This window comes from Alligator sinensis, unplaced genomic scaffold, assembly GCF_000455745.1.
Source record: "Alligator sinensis unplaced genomic scaffold, ASM45574v1 scaffold913_1, whole genome shotgun sequence".
Taxonomy (NCBI): domain Eukaryota; kingdom Metazoa; phylum Chordata; order Crocodylia; family Alligatoridae; genus Alligator; species Alligator sinensis.
Genome location: NW_005842501.1, coordinates 878,606 through 892,181, shown reverse-complemented (window position 1 = coordinate 892,181; position 13,576 = coordinate 878,606). Strand labels below are relative to the sequence as shown.

Sequence of the window (13,576 nt, the reverse complement as noted above, 5' to 3'; positions counted from 1 at the left end):
AGTGCAGCAATAGGCATGGTGTCATGCTCTTATCAGGAAGAACAGAACCAAATTGCTCTTGCACAGAATAAACCCTAGGGGAAACACCAGCTGCATCTTCTGCCACTAAGCCCATTCTTATCATTGTCTTATTTCAGTTCTTCTTCCAGAAGAGGGCAGCTTTAACAGTCTGTTAAAAATTCTAGAGGAGCCTTGACTGTATTCCCTTCACTGGCTAATACATGCGAGTGTCTGTGCTATGATCCTGTTAGTAGGAGACACTTGTCCTCTAATAAGCTTTTCCAGGCAGATTTTCCACCGCTAGATGTTCTCAGGACAACATGTGGCCTCAGAGCAAAACAAGATAAATAACTGTTTAAAACAGTGACTTTTTAACAGAAAGATGCTTTCTTAATCAGGACATAGGGGAATCAGAAAAAAAAGATTAATTTTAGAACAGATTTTAATTAACTGTAACTAGGCCCCAACTTTAATAAAGTAAAAAGTTAGTAACACGTATATGATCTCAATCAAAAATGTGATAGTGGGTCAGAGAATTTATGATAAGGACTGAAAATAAAGTGGTTAAAATATGATTATAGACCAGAATAAAACAACTTGTTCTGTATGGATTAAAAATGACATTAATATTACTGCAGTTCTTGAATTGTATGGGATTACATTGTGACAAGGTAAGAGGTGGCTGTGTTTGTATAGTCAGACAGAATTTATTATGGAAAGATAAACTGGCTTACTAAAACAACACTGCAGACTTACCGATAAGATCCCCATAGAAGGCCACTGAAAATTAGCAATAAAAGAGATTAATTCTTAGCACTCTGTTAACAGGGTTTGTTGTTGGATATCTGTTTTCACAGAGGTGAAAATATAACTCCTTACAGACAGTGACAACTAACGAGCAACAATGAAATCTCAATGTTGTGAAAACAAGCTTCCCAATGTGATTGCTGGTACTCTTTTATATCAACTGTGACATACAAAAAAAAATTGCTCATGAAGATAAGTGATCATGCTTCTAATGCTGACTGTAACTCTGCAGGGTTGAATTGTGCAAATATGTATGCATACACAAGACAAAAATTAACCTACCACATTTAAAGTTCATTCAGGTTTAGTTTGAGATTTGGGCAAAGTTATCCAAACCAGTTCAGTATTTAAAAGCTATGAGTTCCTTATTTTATTTAAGTATCATCTGCATAATAGTTCTTTTTGTGCATTCATTGTATGTCCTTTATTGTAGTTGGAAGAGTGTTTTTGCCTGTTTCTAGGTTCAAGCTAGCTGTACAATATTGGAAAATGAAGCCCCAGGTTGAAACGTCACTGCTTGCTTCCCGCTCTTCTAGCAGCCCTCAATAATTACTTTACTCCACATAATACCTTTTGGCTGCCACCTATTATGTTTAAGGATTGGGCTGTTCTGAAAGAAGAAACAAGGGAAGAAGAATCAATTCATTTTCCATGGTATTTCTAGACTCCTTTCCTTAAATCTGTTAGAGGGCTCTTCCCACCCCAGCGTCCCTCCTTGACTTCACCATCGTTGTTTTCCATGACTTTAACACACTACATATCGGAGGGTGTCATATCTGGTTAAATGCAGATCCTTGCATTTTTGTAATCTGGATGCAATGTTAAAAAATGCCTTTATCACCTGGAGATGCACAACTCATTGCTGACAGCCAGAAGCCTGTGAGTGGAGCAATGTGCAGATCTAGAATGATTAGATTTACTATATACATTTTGACCCCCTCAGAGGAAGAAGATGATATTTGCAAGCTGTTCAAGCACAAGAAAGTTTGAAAACAACATTTGGCTCCCTTCTGTTCAGGGGAGATAGGAATGGATGGAAAGCTTCTATCTGCACAGAGTACTCTTCATAAACATGGTTAAAATTACAGTTCGAGTTTGTTGTGACTCTTATAACATACCAGTAATTCACGTTTCTGCTGTGTTTCACAACTTTAAAGTATTTTCAGAATTGGATCCCTTTAATTTCCACCTCAGCTTCGCTTATCAGCTAGGAGGATCTTGGAATCTCTGCTACGGCAAAACCGAAGGCCTGGCCAAAAGACATGTTCCTAATAGCTGGATGGAAGGTTGGTACCAGCACTTGGAAAGCCTCTCGAGGTTATGTAAGGGTCCACACAAAGGCAATATAAATGTTTGGGCCCCAGTTGACAACATCTGAAATTCCTTCCCCACTGGGAGCAATACTTTTCAATTGGAATGAAAAGAAACACTGAGATGTTAGGACAAGGGGAGGTTTATCTTAGTAAAAGAGCACCAGGGAGCTGGCCACTGGCCCAATTTTGTTCTCTTCACCTGTCACGTCAAAACTCAGAGGAGCCAAACCAAAAACAACTTTTGTTTTTAGCAGTACTTTTGTCTTCTCATGCTTAATGCTTTGGCTGTGACCTGTATGCATCCCTGCAGACATTCAGAATTTGCAATGGCTCTGCAATGAACAGTCCAAAGAGGAGAATACAATGTTTTGGAGTATTTGGCTTCTCTTGAATGCCATAACTGGCATCCACAGCTTTCTGACATCTTTCATGAGGAAACTGGATCAACACATAATGTATGATGTTTGCTGGTTTAGATCAGAATTCATGCAAACTCCAATAAGAAGGCTAAGACCTTGCCTATACTTAAGCAAAATTAAAGCAGAAAAATCTCACAGTTGTAGATGCGGTTATACAATCGTAAAAATACTTCTACCAGTACTGCTTGTTTCAAATCAGCAGTGTGAAGCAAGCTAGCATGGGCGTTCTGCTGGTATAACTGCATCTCCCACAAGGTTTTACTGGTACAAATATATCAGCAAAGTATCGCATCTCTTAACAATATAGGTATGCAAGCAAAAAAATTATTGTAGGCTGGGCCTTGATAGAGAGATTTTCCTTTAAACTGGAAGTAGAGAAAGTCTTCCACATTTAATTCCATCATTAACCTTAACTAGTGTCATTAATTGTTTGAGTTGTGTTCCTGTCCCATGAACTGGCAGTGACACTGTGGGATAGTAGTATTGCACTGGAACTTAGGGACAGGTTTTTTGGACAAATTGAACAAGACTTAATACTAAAACAACCCAAAGGCTCGTGTAAAAACGTCATTCAAAAATATTTCTGTCAATATATCCTGAATTGTAGGTTGTCTCTCTTTAGGCAAGAAACACTTCCTTAAAAAAAGTTTGTTTCCAAAAGTGTTGCTGCTTATTTTTCACTTCCAGTTTGAAACCTGTATAGTATTGATTAGGACTTAGCTTAAACGGACTATTGTGGGCAAGACCCTGGGGATACCTAGATTTGGAGTGATGGGTAGCTTTAAACCTCTTTTCTGTTCTTCTGTTTTTGGGACCAAACAAGCCTGACGTAAATTCTCAACCTAAGGTTGATTCATGTTACGCTTGTTAACAGAAATCTCTACATGGAGGAGGCAACAGGTGGCATAAATCTGGTTATGTTACTGTATGTCTCCTCTGCAAGGAGTCCCCAGCTACTCTGTTGCAGTGGCACAAAGGGGACAAAATCTGGTACTATGTCTTTAGCTGAGAAGAAAAAGTAAAGCACTAGAGAAACAAAACGACTTTATTTTCCTGCAAATGGTCTGGTAAAAATAAAAGCAGAGGGGAAAAAATACTGAAAATCAGCTGAATGGAACCTAAAAATCATTTCTCAAAATACTTTAAGGGGAGACATTTACAGGATAGCGCACCCAACCAGAACTTTCCCACTCTAAAGAAATCTTTGGCAATCAACATAAAAACATCTATTTTAATGTAAAATGTACCTGACTCCAGCTCCCAGCAAACCACTCAACTTTACCCGCACAGGGTCCATTGTTACAGGGGGTTGTTTCAGAAGGTTGATTATTCCCACAGCCCTCCAACGGCAAACTGCTGACATGGTTGGTCATACAAACTACCGAGCGCGTTCGTATTCCATCACCACATTCTGCAGAACACTGCGTGACAAGAAACAAAATAGACAGTCATTATTCCCACTCTTTGAACAGCTGCTCCCAATGAAATGAAGAAGGAGAGCAACCCTGGAAAGGTTAATGGTACTCTTCAATGTTCATTATTACTATTTGTAATCCAGTTCAACATTACTGTTCCCACTGTGTATGTATTTCAGTTATGCCTAAAAGCTTCAAACCAGGTCAGGACTTCATTGTACTAAGCACTGTACAAACACAATAACAGACAAACCCTGCCCTCCAGCTTAAGTTTATAATCTAAACAGTCAAGGGAAATGAGGGGTGAAGTGAGGAAGAAAGGAAACAAGTTATAAACAGAGCAATCATGATGGTGGTTACTGAATGTCATTATAGAGCTTTGCTTCCTCCTCCCCCTGCCCCCGCACCTTTTTTAAAAAATTAATTACTTAGAGTAGAAGATGGTATGCCCAGAGGGCATTGGCGATTGTGTGCATTAAGCTAAGAACTTCTCAACAAAACAATTCAAGACATTCATGGCTCCACTTGGTGCTTCAGGTAGGACATTTAAGAGCATGTCTGTACCTCAAATTTACCAGTCTAGGTAGGAGCACATTCAAACACTTTGTGACTAATGACCACCCAGAGCACCATAATACTCTGGCTACAGTATGTCTGGATTTAGAGGTAGTACAAGTGGAGCAGCTGTCGCCTGGCATGGTAAGTGCATGGTACAGACATGACCAAGTTTCATAACTGGGTGCTCAAACTGCCTTACAGGGGAGGGGTGAGGCAGCTTGAACACGGAGGGCCTTATGATCTTTTCTAGAAAAATCTGGGACTGCCTCTGAAATTCCATTTCCCTGTAGGTGGTGGCAGACTATGCCCTAAAGCAGGGGCATCAAACATACAGCCCATGGCCCAGACCCGGCCCATAGAGCCATATTGGAGACACATGGAGCATGGGCTGCACCCCTCAACAGGTGTGCTGCAAGCAGCACTTAGAGGCAGTCTGGGGCACTGCATGCAGCTCATATCCCAGACCTTCTGTGCCGTGTGCAGCACCAGGTCCAGACCATGCAATACAGGCAGCACATGCCCCATCCTGGCCCCAGGAGCTGCATGCACAATGAGCCCCAGGGCCAGCACATACTTCTGACAATATTTATTGTCAATAATTAGTACATCAATCCTTTCACTGTTAAACTACCAGTTACAATACATGTGTTTATGGTCACTTCCCTACAACAAGCTTCCACTATATCATCCAAAGTATGGCCTGTTTCTATAGATAAAGTAGTTGCTAAACAGTAGGGCTGTGCAAAACGGGCCCTATTTGATTCAGATTTGGCCCAAATTGGGAATGGTAATTCGATTCGTTGATTCAGATCACTGTCCCCGATTCAATTAGGCTGAATCTGAAGATTCGATGCTGATTCGGTGAATCAGCAATTCGGACACAGGCACAGCTTTAAAAGTTTTTTCTACATACCTTGAGGTAGTAGCACGGCTCGTGATTGCTGTGATGTTGGGGCGGATGGAGCGTCCCACAGGGGCATGGGGGCCTCTCCAGCATGCTCGGCAGCAAAACCAGAAGTAATTCTGGTCCACTTCCGGGTCTGCTGAGGAGCATGCTGGGGGCCCCTCTGTGTCCCCCCGGCTCAGCAAATCAGCTGCAGGGGGATGCCAGGTGCCTCCTCAGACCCAGGAGGCACCAGTTGCTGAGCCGGGGGGCGCAGGGGGAAGGTCCTGCGTGCTTCCTGGTGAACCAGGAAGTGGACCGGAAGTGCTTCTGGTCCACTTCCGGGTCTGCTGCTAAATGCGCTAGAGAGCCCCCCATGCTTCTGTGGGATGTTGCATCTGCCCCAACACCACAGCATTCAGAGCCCCTGCTACCTACAGGTATGTAGAAAAAAACCTTTAAAGCTGTATCTGTGTCTGAATTGCCAAATCTGCCCAAATCGATTTGGAGGCTTCCACATCAATTCAGAGAAATTAAAGGGTCCTCTGATTGGATTCAGATTTGGAGATTCAGCCACTGAATTGAATTAGGGATCGAAGCTTTGCAATATCCAATACCTGCATGCATACATATGGTATTGTTTCAGGAGACCGTATGATAGTGCCCTCTGCATCTCATCTAGTTGCCTATATAGTTGCAAAACTATGTATAAATAGCCATCTCCTTTCATATGTTCACAGCTAGGATTTTCAAATGAGCCTAAGGCATTATGCCACAACTCTCACTGAATTTCATTGGGAATTGGGCACACGGCTGCTTATAGTGCCTTGCAAATCCCACCAACATCTTTCTTTCTTTTCTTCAATCACACTGGAAGCTGTTTTTTCCATGTAGAATTATTGCTGAAAGATTATTTCTTTTAGAGTTTGGCCTGACTTCCTTCAGTCCATTTTAATTCAATAAGATGCAGCAATAAACTTTTTCCTATTAAAAAAAAAAGTAACCATATCATGATGTCCCCACCATAGAAAACTACAGCAAAATCAGTTATATAAAGCTTGATTTCAGGCATGTCTGTAAGTCTGACTAAGGACTTTAAGAGGAGCATTTGCTAGGTCTGAATAAAAATCAGTTTTTCACTGCATTTCCCAATTAGGCATTGGACAGTCAATTATCAAGTATACATTCAGATATAAGCATTACCTACACAGTCCTAGGCTAATTTCAGAAAAGAACAAAAGGTGCTCAAAGGACTCAGAAGCCAAAGGTGATGATCAAAACGAACGGTGTTTTATGGCCTTAAAATCTATGAAAGATCAGATCCGGATCCAAATGTTCAGACTGGGAATTTTCCTTTGGCCTTTAGCTAGTTATCCAAGATGAAAAGCTATAGCAGTAGGAAAAAACATAGCCAGTGCACAGTATTTTTGTGTAAGACATACAACGTGCTTGAAGTTTCCAAATTTATAATTGCTAAAGTTTGCAAATTTTGAAACTTTAACTTTGCTACTGCATAGGTAGCTGTCCAGATGCATGTGACAATATCTGAAAGTGAGACCAAGGCAATACGCTGCTCAGCGTGGGGTAAATTCCACTTAGCACATTATTTTAGCTCCTTTGTACACTGCCCATTGATTTACTTCTCTATGGAGCAGGGCTCTAACATTCCATTACCCCGGGCAGCTTCAAATTACGGTCATTTCAAAATAAAAATCAACATGCCAGAGAAATATTTAATTTGGTATTTGGCATATAATAAACTCAAAATTTCTTTGCCCATTTTTTTCCCATATATTTTTTCTAATTGCATTTGATATTTTATGTCTGGATCATTAAAAATAAAGAAAAACCATGTGCTGCTTGCTGGAAGATGTGTGCAAAATTGAATTTAAACAGTTACAAGCAGTTATATTATATTACACTTGCAAAGAAAAGCACAAATAAGCATTTGTTACATGTTAGAAAACATATGCTTGACTGGCATCTGCAATTTTACTTTTAACATAATTTAATTAGTTAGTGGAAAGTGCATTGCTGCTAGAGTGTATAGAATATTCCTCATGAATGAAAAGACAGCTCTGGGTTATAACTGTTTCCTTTTTATATTTATTAAAAATAGTAATGATAATGGGACACCAAACAGACCACTAGCTTGAACCTAACTCTAACTGGTAGTGACCAAAAGATGCCATCATCTGGTTCCCGAGCTGGTGATTTTCACACTACCAAAGTGAACAGTCAGGTGCATCACAAAAAAAAAGCCCTCAAAATTAGCATAAAGCGGCACTCTTGTTGGACTTCCCAACAGCAAGGCCAATGACAGAACATGCATTTGAGAACAAACTACTCTCTCACCCTCCAAAGGGAGGTGCTACTCTATCTGTATCATGGACTAAACACAGCAATTCAGTTTCTATTACCATCAATCCAGTAGCTCCCCCAAAGTATGTAAGCACGTGCTCAACACTAAGCTTACAAGCTGTCCTCTGGAAGTGCTTTGCTGAACTGAGACCATAAAGGAGAAGTTAATTTTCAAAAAATAATGTTGGTTCCTATCAGCTGAAACCTAATTTTAGAGTGGTTGAGAATTCAGGGTTTAAGGATATACTTGCAAGCTTTGCTACAGTAGGACTTAAGTGCCTGCAACTTCTTTCTTCACCTAAAAAGTAGTCATTCCACCTTTTTGCTATGTGATGCATGCAAGCTAGCTAGAACATTTCAGCTTTATGTCAGGTATCCCACCACCCAGCATGTTATTGAACATATTTCTGATTATGGTCACGTGTGTGTACATAGTCTTGATGGACTCAATGAGCCAGGAGGTCCCTTCCTATTTTCCTGTGTCTCTTCTCTTTTGTGGATTGGCAGTGTATCTAAATGCAAGTATAATAAGCATGATTCTCAAGAATCATAGTGTATAAGCAAATCTGGGAACTTATGTTACATGAAATCAACACTGACTTTCTAGGGATTAAAATGTGTGATTGTTCCCTACTTGTCCTAGTTAATGTTAAGTGTTTAACTAATCTCCATAAATAGTTGCATTTCAGACTAAGTAGAAATATGTCTTGTGGCCACTTTCTATATTACACAACAGAAAGTCTGCTCAATTATACCTTATGGTTGGGGAATTATCCTGAAAATAATTTTCTTGTTTCCAGGTAATTTCCATTTGACAATCTAATTTGCTTTCCTGCTTCTCAAATAAAACAGAATTGAGAAAAAGTTTAGCCTGTGAGGTTCTCCAGAAATTCTCCATAGCCTTCTATTTTTAATGATTATGTATGAGCGGCGCTAACGTATCAAATGACAAAGGAAATACCAAAAGGGACGGTAAGGAGCTGCCCCACCCTATGCTGCAAGATTTTACTATAGAATAATTGCTCACAAAGGATTTGAGCTGCAAACTGAAAACCTGAATGCTTCTCCATTTCATATTTGGTTTTTCATGTTGGTTTTTATTTATTTTTTTTAAAGTAACTAAAAATCCCCTGTGAGACAGCCAGGCTTTCCAGAGCCCAAATGTACAGAGCAGGGAGTGTTTGGATAATACTAGTATTCCTTCTGGTTTTATAGTTCATGTACCCACTTTGGGCTACTTTGCATTATGTGCTATTGATCCCTCTGCATTAATACCAGGTAAGTGGTACAAGCTGAGACCATCTGGCACATTTCAACAGGAAAATGAAAGCCAAACAACTACTTCTCTTTACTGCTCCCTACCTCAAAAACATTGCATTCTAGGGCCACATCTACACTACAAAGTTATGATGACATAGCTAAGTCAGCTTGAAATGTAGAAAGATCTTATTTCCTCATCAACCTACCAATATTGGCAAAACTCCTGGCATGGACACAGCTATGCTGACAGAAGAGGGATTTTGTTAGCTTGTGTTGCACGGAAAGGTGTTATAATGATGGCTGACAAAAAACGCTCTGTCTTCATGAGGGGGCTCTGCCAACATAGCAATGGTGAACTTTGAAGCACAGATAAGTTTGAAATTTTATTTTATCTTTCTTATTTTGATGGGCAGAAATTCCTTCAGACAAGAATGAGTGTTATCTACCCTGATAGTCAAAAAAGCCAGCTGCTTCTCCTGTTCCTGAGCACTCTCCCTCGTCAGTTCAGTTCTACAGATTTTTATTTCCTATCTTTAAAAATAAAATAAAATAAAAATAAAAAAGAATTTAATGTTTGTGATCATTGTCAGAACAGCAGCTTGGAAAATTAAGGTCTGATCTTGCAGTACTTGTAAAGCACTTGTAAGTAAAAGTCAAAGGCGGAAGCCCAATTTTCTGGACCAGCAGAGCATGTGCTATGATACTGCAAGCTTCTCCACATTGATATGACACTTTGGAGGGACTCTGAAAATTCAGTGTCCCATCCTTGTTCTCATTTGAGGCAGGTACAGACATCCAGTTTCCCTTGGGAGAGTTGCTGCTAAACCATGAATGTACAGATGTTCAAAAATCTCTGTCCCAAAGCAAAAACAGCCTCTCCAGGAGAAAAATAACCTGGGAACAAGCAGGGTCAAATCACTCCCAGGATGTCTCCTGGGAAAGTGCAGGAATGTCTCTGGGAGAGCAAACGTTTACACATTCTCTTCCAAGAGAAATCACCTTACAGTCCTCCAGCATCTTAAGACACTTTCCCCCCCTCAAAGGGATATCACTTGCTGGACTCTGCTACTTCAGCCAAGCATGAAGCACAACACACACCCTTCTCAATCCTCACACTGTACAGCAAGGACACAGGCTGACTCTGATCAGTTCGGATCAGCCAATCAGGTCAGTCCTATGCACTGCTGTCAATCTGCCTCTGGGTAGACTGAGGTAGGGGTCCCTTGGTTGTGCAGTGTCAGTGGTGCAAAGTCTCTGCTCTTCAGGGCTCAGCAAATGTGTTCAGGCATCTCTGGGTAAGTTTTTCTACCAGGAAATCAAAACTAGGAAAACTGTCCCAGATCATTTGAAAATGTGCACAGTCATGGTATCCTCCTGTGTGCCTTAATAGGCAAGGTGAACAATTGCCTACTAAGAAATGAACCAAGACCCCAATTAATTTCATATAGTTCTAGGCCACAATTTTTATCTCTAATGGAAGTTTCAAGAAGTCAAAAATATATATTTATTTCTTGGTCAACTTGAAGTAAAACCTGCTTACTTGGCCTGAATATTCATTCAGTAGACTCCAGTCCATACTATCCACATTATTTCTGACAATACTTTGTAAGGTGCCAAAATAAAAAGAAAATAAGCATCAAAGCCAGAAAACAAAGATACAGAAACCCATCACTGTGATTCTACTAAAACTGTGTAAATTGGATGTGTTCTGTTTGGAATATTTTCTAATGATTCACCAGGAGAAAACCACAATGCATTTTAAGAGCTCATTTCCCATTATGGAGACAAAACAAAGGCTAGATTCTCGAAGGAGGTCAGTAGTTTGGGGACAGTTCTGTTCTCTTTTGAAAATCTAGTTAAAAGTATCAGACTCATTAGTTTGAAATCAGTTGCCCTTAACACCTTCAGGGATCTGGATATAAGGGACTTACTAGTGAATAGGTGACTCATATACAAGTGTATTGGTGTGAGAGAAGCATAACCTTAAAAGGCAGATCTCTGTAGCTCATGTCACCATGATCAGGCAGACTAATTCTGTACTCTGTAGTAAATCATGTCACCTCCCAACTAACAGAATTTTTCCAATGAGGTCTTGAAATTTCATTTGAACTCCAAATGTCTCTACTAAGTCAGTGGTTCCCAACCTTTTTAGACAGCAGACTGGCAAACCGCAGACCGGAAGTGACCATGGGCCAGAAGTGACCACGGACCAGCATACTGCAGACCGGAAGTGACCAGCATACTGCGGATCAGCAGCCAACCCTTTTTTATACTGAGAAGTCAATATAAAAAGGGTTGGCTGCTGGTTCACAGTATGCTGGTCACTTCCTGACTTCTGGTCTGGCAGCCAACCCCCCTGCAGACCAGCAGCCAACCCTTCATGGCCCGGGGGTGGGAACCTCTGTACTAAGTACTCATAAACAACAAACAGGCAAAGATATTCCTGCAGAAGGTTCATACCTTATCACTTGACCCTATAGGAAATCCCCAAATTAATTTCCTCTAATGTATAAAGGCACAAAGTTACTATAAAGGAAAATGGACACCTTAGCTTTGGCTCAGACTAAAGAAGAAGGTTTTAGACTTTGAATGCATCGAATATTTTAGATATAAGAATAAATCAGGTTGCATTTTGATTTAATGAGGAGACATCCTCTGGGACAGATTATTTCATACCCATGTACTGCAGGGACCTTGCACCTTCCTCTAAAGCATATGGTCTCTGAACATTGTCAAAGACAAGGTACTGAACTAGATGGACTAAGCAGTTCCTATGTCCCTAGCTGTCTGAAACACTAAGTCTACTTGAACTACTCAGAATCTACGTGCAGGAAAAGTATACAAGGTAGAATGAAATGAGCTAATGCAACTGAGACCTGGGAAGCTTTGCTGAAGTGGTTGTTAATTCACAATTCATTGCCAGAAGTTTATTTATGTTCTCACTCCTACTACATTAAAATACAGAACTGACCAAAACTGTCCCACAAGTCATAAAAATACAATAATTATTCTTTGAAATCAACTGTTTCCCTACTTTATTTATTATTGCCTGGTTGCTGCATTAAATATTACTAAAAATGACTGCTTGAACTTCTATTGTCCTGAGGGCTTGTCTACATGGGGATACAGCTCAGAATAGCTATTTATATATTAGCTTTCTAAACAGATGTTCTTATTTTGCACTCAGGATACCTCAGTGTGTTTTACCTTACTCTTCTTTGGAAGCAAACTCAGCTGAACTACACAAAAGTCCTCTGTGTGTGAAAAAGCAAGTCTACAAGAAGAACTGGTAGAGAATAGTTACTGTGCTTTAAATTCACTTTCTAGCTTATTTCTCAATATCTTTGCCATGCAAACAAGGCATGAGGAGTATTTTGCAGGAGGGCAACATCCTACTACCAGCATCCCACCTCTAGCAAGGCCTGTAGTAATTGCTTAACTTTTATCTTGCCCTGATACAAGAGAAATGTTTCTGAAAAGTAATTCCACTAACTTCAGAGTGACTATTCATATGAATAAGTACTAGTATGATATATGGCAAAACAGTACATGACTCTGAAACCAAAAACATTAATACAACTAGTAGTAGCTAATGTCAAGCAGTCAGGGATGCTGAATAAAGGAAAGGAATGATAGGTATAACCCAGGGAATTATGCACAGAAAAATTCAAAATTATGTGCAGAAAAATTAAAAATTATGTGCTGAGTCCCGGGGGCTGCACATAGTGGCCTGGAGTCAGCCCAGCCTAACTCACTGATGTGCACCTTCGGACCAGACTGGGCTGGCTCTGTGCCAGCACATGGGCTCATGACACTACAGATGGTAGCCACGTGCCATCAGGCCAGACTGGGCCAGCTCTGTGCCTCCACACGGGGCTTCCAGCACTCCAGCAGGAAGCCACACATGGAAGCACAGAGTTGCATGCCATCAGACCAGACTGCCTCCATATGCCACTTCCCACTGGAGTGCTGGAAGCCCCATATGGAGGCACACAGCTGGCTGGCCTGGCCCAATGGTGCATGGCCCACACCCACCCACCCACCCTCACCCCTATGTACACTGACAAACCCCATGCTCACTCCCACTCCCTGCAGGCAGGAGCTCCCCTCCCCACTTATCAGCTGTCCAGTTGTGTGCCACCAAGTTCAGTGCCTCCACAAGAGGCTCCCAGTTGGAGTGTTGGGAGCCCTATGGAGGTGGAGGCACAGAGTCTGCCCCAGTTAAATTATGCAAAATTATGCAATTATGTGTAGTCATGCATTTTATGTGCAAAATTGCATGGGCACATAATTGCATAATTCCCCAGGGTGTACATAGGTTTAAACAAGTTCATTTTGGTATTTTAATAATGGCTAAGAATTTGAGTAGAAGCAGCATCCAAATAAAAAACAAAAATCATCCAACCAACCAACCAAATCTCCTCCCCAATAAAATAAAAATGTTTTCCCTGAGTCTAGGGAAGTTTATGTCTAAGTCATGTAGACTCCTTTGAAATTCTAAATGATGGTGTTTTAGAGAGGAAAATGTTTATATAAAATAGCAGAGAAGCCTGCAAAGGT

The 13,576-nt window shown here is 40.6% G+C and overlaps 1 protein-coding gene across 4 annotated transcripts in view; it reads right to left on the bottom strand.

Moving 5' to 3' along the window:
• Positions 1-13,576, bottom strand: part of THSD4 (thrombospondin type 1 domain containing 4) — a 675,583-nt gene that overhangs the window by 37,406 nt on the left and 624,601 nt on the right. For all 4 annotated transcript variants that reach the window (XM_025213010.1, XM_025213011.1, XM_025213012.1 and 1 more), the window contains one exon: positions 3,787-3,960. In XM_025213010.1, coding sequence (XP_025068795.1) covers positions 3,787-3,960 — 174 coding nt within the window. The remainder of the gene's footprint in view (positions 1-3,786; positions 3,961-13,576) is intronic.